This window comes from Indicator indicator, chromosome 22 (assembly GCF_027791375.1).
Source record: "Indicator indicator isolate 239-I01 chromosome 22, UM_Iind_1.1, whole genome shotgun sequence".
NCBI classification, from domain to species: domain Eukaryota; kingdom Metazoa; phylum Chordata; class Aves; order Piciformes; family Indicatoridae; genus Indicator; species Indicator indicator.
The window spans coordinates 15,370,688-15,385,446 of record NC_072031.1 but is presented as its reverse complement, the minus strand read 5'-3'; the positions used below and the strand labels follow the sequence as shown (position 1 = coordinate 15,385,446).

Here is a 14,759-nt window from a genome sequence, read left to right as displayed (position 1 = left end):
ACACCAGGGAAGTGGTTTGGCCAATTCATAGAGCCACAGACTGGCTTGGGTTGGAAGGAACCTTCAAGGTCATCTAGTTCCAACCCCCCTGCCATGGGCAGCAATGCCTCCTGCTAGCCCATGTTGCTCAAAGCCTCATCCAGCCTGGGCTTAAACACTTCCAGGGATGAGTTCTTCTTCTTCCTTTTTTTTTTTTTTTATTTTTTTCTTCTCATCCTGCAGTTTCAGTTGAATTGGAGCACAGTTAGGTGATCAGGCTGCCCAGTACCAATTCAGAGAGGAGCTGGGTGGGCTCTCGTGGGGGTTCCTGGTGGCATCTTTGATTGCCCTCTGATTAAAACAGGAGATCTGAGACCTTTTGTACTGAGAGTAGACAAAGGTAGGAAGTGGTGGGGAAGGGAGAAGCTTGAGATGATGCTCTTCACAGATGAAGTGTCTCCCCACCACTGCCCTTTTTCTGCTGGGACCTGCTGGAGGTCTGCTGCTTTTTGGTCTGGTTTGCTGCTGTCCTTCAGGTCAGTTGGTGGAGGAGGTAGTCAGGATGTTCAGATGCTCTGTCTGAGGATGCAGGGCTGTATGAACAGATGCAAGAGAGATCTAAACCCTCTCTACAAGAACTGAAAGGTAGATTTTTCTTTGTGGGCTTTGCTGGAAATATTTCCCAGCCCTCCTGACCAGGATTTGATTCTCATTGTAGTGTTGAAACTGCTTAAAATGGCCACTGGGATGCGAGCTCTGCTGGACACAGTGGTACAAGCACTGCCCCAGGTAAGCCCCCAGCCTCATCCATGCCCAGCTTCTTCCCCTTGGTGGACTCCTCCCTTTTGGACCTGGAAACAGCTCTGTGTCACTCTGTCTGGTGGGCACTGGAATCCACCTAGAGCTTTTTGTGCTGCCACCAGTGCCTTAGTAGCAGGCTTTTGCATGCTCCCATGGAATGTGTTAGATGGGAGAACCAGAATGATGGGAAAGGAGCTAAGTGAGAGCCAGTTGCTGTAGGCAGAGCTCTTCTGAATCACAGATTTCCCTGGCAAGTTCAGCAAACACAAGGACAGGCAGAGGAAGCTGTTGGTGAAAGTGTTGGAAGCAGACAGCTTTCTGTCAGACAGGAGCAAGGATGTTTATTGACAGCTATTGACAGGGGAGCTGCAGCTTTTAACAGGCAAATGAGGGAGATGTTTCTGAGTGTTAAAAGCTTCAAGTGGGGTCTCAGATCATCACAGTCTCACAAGCTGCAAGAGGAGCAATGGTGCTGCCAATCTTCATGATGTTTGATAAGATCCTCCAAGTGTTCACTTCCTGGGACCACTTTCTTACAGATCCATTTATTTGAAAGGAGAAGGAAAGAAATGTTTTTTCTGACTTGCTCTCCTCTCTCAGGAGGATCTGAAGGACATCAGAAGAACTCCAAGAAGTTTAGGGTTCCTTTGCTTTTAAACTCTTGTGCTGTTTAAGCTGTGTGCTGCTAGTTTGTGGGTTTGATGGTCTGAGCCCTAAACTTTCAGCCTTTAGAGTCAGCTTAGCTGCCCACACACTGCAATTTCATATCTCACCAGGATCCAGCAGATCCTGGCATCCCACCAGACAGAACTGGAAACATTCACTGCCACAATCTAGCCAGAAGTGAGTATCAATTGTGAGTGAGGTGCCAGGCCATCAGGAATGAGGCAGAGGAACTCTGCAGCCTTCTTCTCTGAGCTGGAGAAGCAGCACTTTTAGGATGCCTAAGCATAGTCAAACAAGTCCTTCATTTACAGCCCCCCCAGAACACCTCACAGCTCTCTCACTGCAAGGAGCTTTCTGAGTGGGCTCAGCCCATTCTGTGCAGTGTGTGCTGTGACAAAAATGACCACTCCAATTTTATGTGGTTAAATTTAAAGTTTTATTTGGTAAGTGAGCAAAACCAGCGCTGGGCAGCCGGGGGAATCTCCTGTTCCTCCACGGCTCACATCTGACAGTATCGTATAGACTCCTTTTATAGGGTAGGAGTTCAGCATCATCTCAGTCTCTTTGCATTGTTTCAGTTCCTTATCTCTTGTTCTGCATACTCGGAGCCAGTTTATCATTCTGCATATGCGTAGATATCCAGCAAGGAGTCGTGGATCCGGCTTAGGAATGTTAGAATACAGGACTTTGACAGATACACAAAGCTGCCTATGATACACAAGGCTGTCTGTTGTAGTTTAGTTACAAGTCTTGGCAAATAAGCAAAGCAACCTACATTCCACTATTAAGCTATTATAAAAGATAATTATTAATCTAACATCATTTAAACTTAACATCATATGATTAACAGATAATTCCATTTCTATTTATTACAAAGACTTCGGATTAGATACGTATTTTATGGGTAAGAAATATGTAGAAAACAATTATTGTTGTGATAGAGTAGGTGGTTCATTACATTTTAAAGTCAAGGAATTTGAAACTCTCCACTAGCTACGGCACAGCAGATTTGTCCAGGCCAGTGAAACTCTTCTCCTTGCCATGAGGAGGGAAGCAATGTATATGATAGACATTATGTAACAGCTACATCTTTAGTATCCACTCCTTAAATCTTGTTTTTCATATTTCAGTGGCTTTTTAGACATCCCAGCTCAGCTGCTTTCATTATTGCTGTGATTTGAACTCGAGCTTTTTGTCTGTCTGATACAGGAACTAGTTGAAGTGCCCAACAACCCAAACTCAGAGACCTGATGTCTGAACCCCACAGTTAAACACTCATTGCCCCAGATTTCCTGCTCCTTAACACTGGCTGCAGGATTTAGCAGATAGGATGAGGAACTCTTTGTCGGAGCACTAACAGAATCTACAAATCCAATCTGCCCAATCTGGAGGCTCCCCAGCTGTATTCACAGCCCATATCAACCTCCCAGGGCCTTCAGTTTCCCCTGATGTGGGTCAGGTCTACAGCTCCCCCACAGCTCTGCCCTGGCCTGGGCATTGTCTCATCAGCAGAGGTCTGAATAGAGGAGACAAAGTGTGAAACATTCTTCCCCTGCCCTGATGACAGCAATAGTCACCTATTGTCCCTGGCCCCACAGGTATTTACTGGTGTGGGGAGAAGCCCTCTGGTATTTGGAAAGGTGATAAGGGGGCTATTGCACATTTTGGCTTGAACAGATTGTCTAGGAAAGGGTAAGCAGAGAACAGTCAGGGTCCTCACATATGATTAACAAATAATTGCATTTTTATTTATTACATGTGCTGGGATGGACTGGGAGAGTCAGGCCTCCCCTCTCCCAGCCCCAGCCCTACAGACACAGGGAGACAGCAGTGCACCGTGGTGGGCAGCCACATCTTGATCAGCTTCAGGCGTCTGCAGAAGGATCACACTTCAAAGACAGGATGATAGCAGTGTGGCTTAGCCAAAAGCAGACAGTGTGTAGACATCTCTTCCAGAATCTGAGTGGCCACATGAGAACCAGGAGAGAAGCAGCAGAGAGCCAGGGGAGAAGCAGCAGAGAGCCAGGAGAGAATCAACAGGGAACCCAGAGAGAAGCAGCAGAGAGCCAGGAGAGAAGCAGCAGAGGGGAGCCAGCAGAACCAGCAGATGTAATGCCCCTGATGTACACCTATGAGTTAGTTTCTGAGCACAGAGTCCATGATCTGTGCAAAACCAAGGGAATTTCTCTGTGTTGGAAAGACTCATTTGCTTTTCATCACCATCATAAAGACGTTTCTAATCTGAGACATCTGCCCATTGATATTCAAATTGCCTTTGCAGTGAGGGATCTGGGCTGAGAGGAGAGCATGGAACTCACCAAGCTGCCCCCTGTTGGGTCATGTCAAGGAAGCCTTTCCTGGCTTTCTCTGGAAAGAGTCTGTGATATTTTCCCTCTCTTCTTGTCTTCTCTCCCCCCCACCAAACAATGGGGTGGCTGCCAGCCAGGCTTTTTTCTTTCCTTGTGGTGGTTTTGCAGTTCACATCCAAACCAAAGTCTCTGTTAAAGGGAAATCCCCAAGGACATTCCAAGCAGATCTTGTGCAGATAAAAAAAAATAATAATGCCATTTAAGCAGATCTTGTGCAGAAAATGTCCTTGTGTCTGCAAGTGAAATTCAGCAAAGGAGAAGAGAGCTTTAGGAAGATCTCTCTGACAACAGTCATCCTTCATAAAGTTTCAGCTTTCAGGGGAAGAGCTCCTACCCAAATTAATTGAGCAGCCCAAAACCACAGCTGGAAAATCCTCATTGGATGTGTCTGTTAAGTGACAAGGGAAATGAAGCTGATGTTTATTTAGTGAGGTCTGGGGGGGAAAGTCTTTGTCTGGGGTATGTAAAATCTCCATTTATGGCCTTGCCATGCCAAGGTCTTGTCAGTGCAGTACACTTCTTGTCTTTCTCTTCTGGATGGTTTTCATCAGCTTCCTGTGTGTTGATTGAGCAGCAGAGGTAGCTGCTGACATCTGCAGCTAGAGCAGGCTGCTCAGAGCCCCAGACAGCCTCACCTGGAAGCATGCCAGAGATGAGACATCTACCACCTCTCTGGGCAAGCTGGGCCAGGGTCTCACCATCCTCAGTGTAAAACATCTCTGCCTTCTCTCTGGTCTACATCTTCCTCTTTCAGTTTCAAAGCATCACCTCTTGTCCTCTCACAGCAGACTCTGCTAAAGCATCTGTCCCCAGCCCTCTTACAGATCACCTTTAAGCACTGAAAGGCCACAAGAAGGACGACTCAGTGCTTTCTCTTCTCCAGGCTGAACAGCCCCAACTCTCAGCCTGGCCTCACAGCAGAGGGCTTCCAGCCCTCCCAGCATTGCTGTGGCCTCCTCTAGCTCCTCCTCTGTCTGTGCTGTGCTGAGAACTCCAGAGCTGCCCCAGCACTGCAGGTAGGGTCTCAGCAGAGCAGAGGGGCAGAATCCCCTCCCTCCACCTGCTGCTCACACTCTGGGGATGCCAGCCAGGACAGAAGCTCCTTTCAGTGCAGGGAGATTTCTTACCCTTGCTGCTTCCCCCTTTTCTGTTAGCCTCACGTGTGCCAGTTCAGAGATCTCCTCCTCCACCACATCTCTTCTCACCAGGAGAAGAACAATTGAGGAGAGGCAAGAAAAACAGACAGAATGGTGAAGGAAAGATCTCACAGTGGCACCTGCTTTGCCCACCACCTCCATGCCCTCAGAGCACCAGCAACTGCTTGGGACAGTGTGACTCAACCATCATCTTCCTGCCACAGACCAGCTGTGCTTGCACAGTGCTGGCTCTGGGCTTAGCTACCCACTTGTGGCAGGTAACTCCTGCTCTGCAGCCTCCAGGCAGTGTCTCCTTTACAAACACCAATCCAAGTTTTCCAGTTTCACAGATGCTTGGCCAAGAGGTTGAGATAGTAGCAAGGCCATGGCCACCTAGAAAGGCTCTGCCAGCCTCAGCTCTGAGGATGTGCCCTTGTGGCACAGCCTTTGGGAGAGCAACTGAAATCTGTCATGGGCTTTGGAAGTGCTAAAATCAGCCCCACTGCTGGAACCCTGCAACAGAGCTGGGCTGGTGTGAGCAGCACTGACTTTATCCCTTAGGCATTGCCAGTCCTAATGAAGGCAGCTCAGAGCTGCCATTCAGAGAGCCAAAAGGCCACTGTGATGGCAGAGGTCCACTGCTGGCACAACCCAAGGCACATAGCTCCCCCTGAGCTGGAGCATGGCTTTTAAAAGCCACCTGCTCTTGCTTCAAAGATGCAAAGTGTTAGAGAATCAGCCACCCCCTCTTGATACATTACTCTTTTTCCTACCAAAAAACAAAACAAGTCTGACTTTAGTCTGAATTACCCAAGTGTGGGTCATTTTGTTGTTGGTTTTTGTTTTAATTGTGTGTAATTTGGCTTTTTTTCCCTTCTTGAACTCCTCCCTGAAAGGAGCAATGAGAGATGAAACAACCTGTTGCAGCCTGACAATCAGGAGACTCCTTTAATCTCTCAGTGTGAAGCAGGTTTTCAAGACCTGTTTCAAGTGTTTTCCTCTCTTTTATGAGCCCTGGCACCATGAAGGATGCATAATGAACAGTACCACTCTTGTGCTGCAGCTGAGCAGTCCCTGGGTTGCACATCTGGTGGCTCTAGTGGGTTTGCAAGCAGAGTCTGCCCTGTAAGACTCCTGCTTGATGGTAAACTTTTAGTCCTTTTCCCATCCCATACTTACCAGAGGTCAGCCTTCCTGTAGCATGGGGTCTGGAGCATCTCTGTGAGGAGGAAAGGTTGGGAGACCTGGGGCTGGAGAAAAGCAGCCTGAGAGGGATCTGTTCAATGCTTATTAATATCTAAAGGCTGGGGGGCAAGAGGCTGGGGCCAGGCTCTTTTCAGTGGTTCCCAGTGACAGGACAAGGAGCGGTGGACACAAACTGGAACCCAGGAGGTTCCATCTGAACAGGAGGAGAAAATTCTTTGGTGTGAGGGTGCTGGAGCCCTGGAGCAGGCTGCCCAGAGAGATTGTGGAGTCTCCTTCTCTGAAGAGCTTCCAAACCCAGCTGGGCATTGTGATCCCAGGCAAGCTGCTGTGAGAGTCCCTGCTTTAGCAGGGGTTGGGCTAATGAACCTCCTCTTTGTCTTCAGAGCTTGGAACTCCCCCTAGATGGACCTTGTGCCAAGAATGAAGGTGAAGTACTCCTCATTCTGTCAGTGCCCTGAAGAACCTAATCTGGTTTGCTCCTGTCCAAGAGTCTAACTCCTACTGGTGCTGGAATTCTTGTGCTTATCTCAGCTTCAGCTCTTGAAGAGGTTTTCTGGCAATGTCTTATAGCAGTTGTAGGACAGAAACAGTTGTCTGCTTTTGACAGAGGCAGGAAACCCACAGTGATTTTGAAGGTCAGAGAGCAAAAATAGAAATCTCTTACCAGCAGGCATCACAGCTAAGACAGATTTAGAATCACAGAATGACACAGGATGGCAGGGCTTATCTGCAGTTTTCTTTGCCCAGCCAAAGGCAGCAGCCCAAATCAGGAGGGGTTTGTTGGAGGAGCAGAGCATGGCCTGACCTGTCCCAACCCCCTTGCCATGGGCAGGGACACCAGGCTGCTCAAAGCCTCATCCAGCCTGGTACTAAACACATCCAGGGATCAGAGGGCTGGAGCTGCTCTCCTATGAGGACAGACTGAAAGAGTTGGGGCTGTTCAGTCTGGAGAAGAGAAGGCTCCAAGGTGACCTTCTGGTGGCCTTCCAGTATCTGAAGGGGGCTGCAAGAAAGCTGGGGAGGGACTTTTTAGGCTATCAAGGAGTGACAGGACTGGGGGGAATGGAATAAAGCTGGAAGTGGGGAGATTCAGGCTGGAAGTGAGGAAGAAGTTCTTCCCCATGAGAGTGGTGAGAGCCTGGAATGGGTTGTCCAGGGAGGTGGTTGAGGTCCCATCCCTGGAGGTGTTTGCATCCAGGCTGGATGAGGCTCTGGGCAGCCTGATGTAGTGTGAGGTGTCCCTGCCCATGGCAGGGGGTTGGAACTGTCTGATCCTTGTGGTCCCTTCCAACCCTGACTGAATCTATGACTCTATGATCCACAACTTTCGGCAACCCATTCCAGTGCCTCACCACCCTCACAGTGAAGAACTTCTTCCTAGTGTCCAGGCTAGGTCTACCCTGCTCTAGTTTCAAACCACTGCCATTTGGGAAGGCAGCTTTGAGTGTGCTGTGCTGCACACTGGGGACTCTGGGGCTGCCTGGGAACTTAGAGCAGGGAAGCAGAAGGCAGTAGGTAAAGAAATCACCTTCCTGCTGGCTGCTGGTGCTGGGCTCTGTGCACAGAAACAGGAGCCTGTTCAGGCAGCTGCCTTGTGGTTGCACTAGTGAGATGATGAGATGACTTTAGCCTCCAAGCTTCTCTGTCTGGACCATGCCACTGGTCCTGGAATTCACACAGGTGGACTCTGTTTTCCAAGCAGACAAATGTGTCCATTTTCTTTTGGGTCTAGTGCATAAATCTGCCTGGTGCCAGGATTATTGCTTTGGCTGGAGAGGGCTGGAAGGAAGATGAGGAGGACTTGTGTCCTTGGAAAGGATTGGCAGGGGCTTAATTTTATGAGGAATTGCTCTTGACAGGAATCCCAGGGAGCTGTGTGCATTGCCTTGCATGGACAACTGAGATGCCAAGGTGTGGGCCAGTGATGCAGAAAGAATTGATGTCAGAGGGGGAAGAGAACTGAGGTGTGCTTCAGCCAGGCATGGCAGGAGTGGGGCAGCAGAAGAGATGTTGTTCAGCAGTGCCTCTCCCAGAGCAGGGAGAGTGGAGGTGAGCAGGTTCTGGAGGGATTTGGGTGGGATCAGACAGCTGGCAGTGCAGCAGAGGAGTGGTCATGGCCAGGTGGCTGTTGTCCATCTGCACAGCCTGGCATGTCTCCTCTGCCTGCCTGCAGAGAGGCTTTGCACTCACCTAGGTTAGAGGTTGGACTCTGGTGGGACAGGCAGTGATGTTCAGCTACTGAAATCTCACTCAGGAGGCAATAAACTAAGAGTAGTGATGGCTGCAAGAGTACAGCAGAGACAACCTCCCTAGGCCATGCAGGGGCAGTTGGAGAAGGGTTCTGCTGGGTGTGTGGAGAGGAGGCACTTCCCTTGCTGCTGAGCAGGGTTATTCCAGAGCTTTTCCAGTGGTAGATCACAGATCCAGCTGGGATGCACTGTGGTAGCTCCTCATACAGGTCCTCCCTAGCCCTCTGGCTGGGATGGAGGACTCTCTCCCCACAGCATTCCTTTGTCCCAGGCATACAAACACTTTTGCCGGCAGTACATGGCAGCCAGGATGCCAGAAAGTCCAGGAGGAATCCCAGAATCCCAGCATGGTGGAGGCTGGAGGGGACCTCTGGAGTTCATCCAGTCCACCCCCCCTGATAAAATAGGGTCACCCACAGCAGCTTGCCCAGGAGCACAATGTCCAGCTGGGTTTGGAAGCTCTCCAGAGAAGGAGACTCCACGACCTCTCTGGGCAGCCTGCTCCAGAGCTCCAGCACTCTCAAAGCAGAAAATTTTCTCCTCCTGTTCAGCTGGAACCTCCTGGTTCCAGTTATGTGTCTGTTGCTTCTTGTCCTGTGTCTCTGTCTTTTCTTGTGGCTTCTCTGAGGTACTTGAAGGACACCAAGACCCTCTCCAAGATGTTCTTCATCTCTGCTTCACTCCCTACAGGCCACAGCCTCCCCTCGTCACTGGAGCCACAGCAAGTGATGGATAGTGCCTGGCTGCCAGAGGCAGGGCTTATCTGTAGTTTCCTTTGCCCAGCCAAAGGCAGCAGCCCAAGTCAGGAGGGGCTTGCTGGAGGAGCAGAGCATGGCCTGACCTGTCCTGTGTTGCTAGAGTGGAACCACTCCTCAGAGCCTGCTTGGGTGATTGGCTGCCAAAGCTGAGGTTGCTGACAAGAGCTGTTCCTAATGGAGAGTCCAACAAACTCATCCCAGCCTTTGGCTGCTGGAGAAAAGTGCCTGGATGTGCTCCCATTCCTCCCAGCAGCATGATTCATGCATGCTCTTTTTCTTGTCTGTTCTCAGTGGATCTCAGAGGGCTTTAGATACACCAATTACATGAGAGAATTCCAAATGGGTCTGTTGAGTTACAGGAGAAGAATGACTCCCTCAAGGTCACAGACACACACTCTGCCTTCTCTGCTCCCCAGCAGTCACTGCCTGACCTCACTGCCTCCACCTTGAGCCCACATCTCTCCATCACTTGCTGTGGGCTCACATCTTTCACTTGCTGTGGGCTCTCATCTTCCTTTCACACAACCATGTTTCAGTTAGGGGCTGGATCATTCCTGGTTGGAGGAAAGGCTGAGAGCCCTGGGGCTGTGTAGCCTGTAAAAGTGCAGCCTGGGAGGGGATCTGATCAGTGCTCAGCAAGAGCTAAAGGGTGGGAGGCAAGAGGATGGGGACATTTTCTTTTTTTTTCTAGTGGTGCTCAGTGACAGCACAAGGGTCAAGGGGCACAAACTGGAACCCAGGAGGTTCCACCTGAACAGGAGGAGAAAATTCTTTGGCGTGAGGTTGCTGGAGCCCTGGAGCAGGCTGCCCAGAGAGGCTGTGGAGCCTCCTGGTCTGGAGAGACTCCTGCACACTGTGATTGTGGACAAGCTGCTGTGGGTGTCCCTGCTTTAGCAGAGAGGGTTGGACTTGATGAGCTCCACAGATCCCTTTCAACCCCACCACTCTGGGATGCTGGGATTCTGGGATGCTGTACTGTTCAGTCACTTCCAAGACTGAAGTGGCTGAAGTCACTTCCAAGTCACTGCACATCAGCTGAGCTGTGGAACTGCCTGGATGCCTGCTCTCAGCCAAGGGCAGAGGCATCTTTAGCCACCAGCAAACATTAGCCCATCTCAACATTCTTCTTGGCATTTGCAGGTGATGATTATGCCTGTGGCTGTGATGCCTTCAGACTCTACAACAAACCCAGGAGTGTAAACAGGGCTTTGAAGGGCTTGTTATGAGGCAAGGTTGGCTCAGGAAGGGAATTAGTCACAATTTAAATACAGACTGGTGCACAAACACTCTGGGTAGCAGGCAAATTGCTTATGAGCAAGTGTCAGCTCCTGAGATGTTGGGAGATGATAGATCAGAGTTGTGACTGATAACCTTGTGATAGCCATGATGTTAGCCTAAATTCTTTGGAGTTACCCCAATGCCAAAAGCTTGTGGGCTGATTTATTAGGCATTGAAAAGAACAGTAAAACACTCATCTTACAGACTTGCTTGGGGAAAAAAAAAAAAAAAAAACCACCACCAAACCATAACCCAAACCTCTTTTCTGCAGTGCTATAGCATCAGGTTTTAATCCACACTCAACCCAGAAAACTTGATTTTCCTGCCTTCTCATTTGCCTCCCTAGCACTGTGTGTGTTTGTGCACTTGCTCCTCTGCCTCTTTTCTGCTGTTTTCTAATTTGCAGTCATTTTGCAGGCTGCCTTCCACTGGCTTGCAAAGCATCAGTGGCCCTAGCAGCCAGGAGCTAGGAAACACCACCCCAGAAGGCAGGCCATGCAGATGAAACAATCCAGAGCAGCCATCCACAGCACTGCATTATCTCTATGAGTCCCTGGAGGATGGTAATAATGTTAGTGGAATTGCAAAGCTTGAGCTGTAGTAGCCAGTTTAGGCTTTACAGCAATTCCAGTTCTCCAGGGCGGATTTGGCTCTTCCCAAATTCTTTGATACAAAAGGAAAAAAATCGAACTCCACCCAACTTCCTGAGGGATAACTGTATCAGATTTATGCTTACAGGTATCACACTGATAACCCTGCAAAGCAGCATGGTTGAAATACCCAGCAGCACTGTGGCTGTGCCACCTCAGAGAAGAATCACAGCTCCCAGGATGTCAGGGATTGGAAGGGACCTCCAGAGGCCATCAAGTCCACCCCCCTGCCAGAGCAGGACCAGAGAATCCAGCACAGGTCACACAGGAACACATCCAGATGGGGCTGGAAAGTCTCTCCAGAGAAGGAGACTTCACAACCTCTCTGGGGAGCCTGTTCCAGTGCTCTGTGACCCTCACAGTGAAGAAGTTCCTCCTCATGCTGAGGTGGAACCTCCTGTGCTGGAGTTTCTATCCATTGCTCCATGTCCTATCCCAGGGTGCAGCTGAGCAGAGCCTGTCCCCTCCCTCTTGACCCCCAGCCCTCAGATATTCATAGACATTGATTAAATCCCCTCTCAATCTTCTCTTCTCCAGACCAACCACCCTCAAGTCTCTCAGCCTCTCCTCACAAGAGAGGCTCCAGACCCTCCAGCTCCTCACAGCCCTCCACTGGACTCTCTTGAGTAGGGCCCTGTCCCTCTTGCACTCTTGAAGAAGGCTCTCTCCAGCTGAAAAGTTCTCTAGACGATAGCATGGATCCCTCAGCCTACCTACCTGAATCACCACCTAGTTCATTTTGATTTAGAGACAAAATGCTGCTTCTGCCACCTTGGCTAACTGGAGAGCTCAGCTGCTCAGCTCCAGTACAGGGGGAGATAGGCACAGGGCAGGAAGTAGCAGGAAAAATAAATGGGACCAATTAGTTGTGGGCAAAATGCACCCATTAGCTGCTCAGGTTACTCTGCCCTTCATGTGCTCTGCCTGAATCACACCAAATCTGCTCTTTGAGATGTTTGAAAGGCCTTGAGCATGTGCAGTGACTCACTCCAGGGATGCTGCTGTTCCTAAGAGCCTTCCTTTAGCATCCCTGCACTGTTGCCATCCCCCTCAGCCACCCTGCAGTGCCTGCTCCCAGAACCCCAGCACAGTGGGGGTTGGAAGGGACCTCTGCAGATGACCCAGTCCAGCCCCACTGCTAAAGCAGGACACCCACAGCAGCTTGCCCAGGATCACAATGTCCAGGCCAGTTTGGAACCTCTCCAGAGAAGGAGACTCCACCACCTCTCTGGGCAGCCTGCTCTGCTTGCTGGCCAATAAGAGTACCTCAGGCAGTGTCTGAACTGCAAGGTGACTGCATGTCAGTGCTGGAGCATGGAACAAGGCTTTTCTTCTGAGCCACTGCAAGCTAAAATTCAGGTAGCTGTTGAGAACACCAAGGCCAGGTCAGGTCACATCTCACTGGAGCAGAGGTTCCCTTTAGGAAAGTCTTCCAGGCCAGCAAAGGTTTGGAAAGCCAGGGAACTCCTCTTGTGGCTTGAGACATGGTTGGTTCATGGCATGGTCTTGAAACCCTCAGCCTCCATGCTCAGACTCTAAAACCCTTCCTGCTCAGAGTCTCAAACCTGGCCAGCAAGAGGGGAAGGCCCTCAAAGCCCAAACCAGAGCAGCAAGTCACTTAAAGTTCTGCTGTGCTAAAGCGCAGCGCTCAGTGCTGCTGTGGCTGCAGCTACAGGCTGCCAGGCTACAGGTGCAGGCAGCATCCCTGGTGTGGTGCTGGGCAATGGGGCACCAGCCACAGAGGCTGTGAGAGTATCTTCTGCTTCCCCTCTGGGTCTATTAAAAGAGCCCCAGGGTGCTGGAAGCCAGGGCAGATGCTGATGAGCCTCTGACCACCAACCCTTCTTTGGCTTGTGTTTGAAATGTGATGGAGCAATTGAATTCATGACCTCAACGTGCCTGACCCTTGTTCTGCTTTCTCCTTGTGTAGGTAGGGAACCTTGGCCTACTTTTTATGCTCCTGTTTTTTATCTATGCTGCCCTGGGAGTGGAATTGTTTGGCAAGCTAGGTGAGTACTGTGCCTGACAGGATTTATTTCATCCGCTTGATGTTTAGTTGGGAGGGAGCTGTTTCCTTTCTTCTTTCTCTCTCTCATTCCTGGCCCTTCCTTAAGCTTGAGGATTAAAGCTTTCTCTTGACCCCAGGGTCACAGATGACACATGGGGATGTAATACAGAACCTGTCCACTGTGCACACACACAGGGTGAGAGCTTTGTCCAGCACCACCCCCTTGGCTGGAGAGGAACTATTTATTTTTTAAATATAATTGTCCAGCATGGATATGTTCACAAAGATGGAAATTTGCTACTTAGGACAGACAGACCACGAGTCTGCAGAGCTGGATGGCAGTCAGCTTCATGCTGGAGAGATGCCACCATAAACATGTCCCTCCTCAGAGCTTCCAACACACTCCATTAGTTTTCTGCACTTGGCTGACATTGCTCTTCCAGCTGCCCAAGTCCTGTCTGCCTGTTCTTCTCAGCATCATCTTCCCCTTTCTACATCAATCAAGAAGCATCCACTGGTTCCTGACTGTCCAGCATCATCTCTAGAGAAGAGGAGGCTCTAGGGAGACCTTTCAGTACCAGAAGGGAGCTACAGGAGAGCTACAGCAGTGCTAGGATGAGGAGCAATGGCTTTGAGCTGGAATAAAGGAGATTTAGAGTAGAGAGTAGGAAGAAATTCTTCACAGTAAGGGTGGTGAGACACTGGAACAGTTGTCCAGAGAGGCTGTGGACAGCTCCTCACTGGAGGTGTTCAGGGCCAGGTTGTTTGGGGCCTTGAGTAACCTGATGTGGTGGAAGATGGGGGCAGGGGGGGTTGGAACCCTTCTATGAGTCTGTGACTTATTCCTCTGGCTTGAGAATCCTGTGGAGCTGATCATCAGTGTGTCCGCCACAAGAAAGAAAATCAGGTGGAGCCAGAGAGGACACACCACAGCCCCACCTTGGCAGCTTGGCCTTGGGGCAGTCACTGCCTTTAAACCTGCTCTTGGATGGAGATGTGGCTGCCTTCCAGTCTCTGCAACCCCAGCTAGGGCTTCAGGAGCACCCAAAGGGCTGTTCCTCCCTGGTGACTTCATAGGTGTCATGAATGTCATGGCTGAGGCCAGCCCACTGCTGGGCTTGCAGATGCCTGAAAGCAGAATGTTTCTTTCAACCAAAGACAAACTGGGTTTCAGTCTCAAAAAAAAATCTGGAGGGAAAAGAAAATAAAAAGATCAGTTCTGCACCCACTCCAGCTTAAAGAGTGTGGGGTTTGTGACAGACCTGGGTAGGGATTTGTTCAGCCTCACAGGTGGAAAAGGTCCTGTTCACAGAAGCACCTTAGAATCATAAGAATCATCAAATGGTTTGGGTTGGAAGTGACCTCTAAAGGGCATCTAATTCAACTCCCCTGCACTTGCAGCAACCAGAGAAAGTGTCTCAGAGCCCCAACCCAACCTGATCAGGAACATTTCCAGGGATGAGGCTTCTACCACCTCTCTGGCCAGCCTGGGCCAGCATCTCACCACCCTCAGTATGAAGAATTCCTTCCTTCCATCTAGTTGAAATCTCTCCCCTTTGAGTTTAAAACCACCACCCCTTGTCCTGCCACAACAAGCCCTGCCCAAAAACCTTCCATGACTCCACCCTGGACCTCCTAAACCAAAGAGTGCTGCTGTCC

General features: G+C 50.1%; 1 protein-coding gene across 1 annotated transcript in view; it reads left to right on the top strand.

The window, feature by feature from the left end:
* The window catches only part of CACNA1H (calcium voltage-gated channel subunit alpha1 H), a 293,598-nt gene that overhangs the window by 269,926 nt on the left and 8,913 nt on the right, over positions 1 to 14,759 (top strand). The window contains exons 28-29 of the mRNA XM_054390949.1: positions 698 to 768; positions 13,023 to 13,101. Coding sequence (XP_054246924.1) covers positions 698 to 768; positions 13,023 to 13,101 — 150 coding nt within the window. The remainder of the gene's footprint in view (positions 1 to 697; positions 769 to 13,022; positions 13,102 to 14,759) is intronic.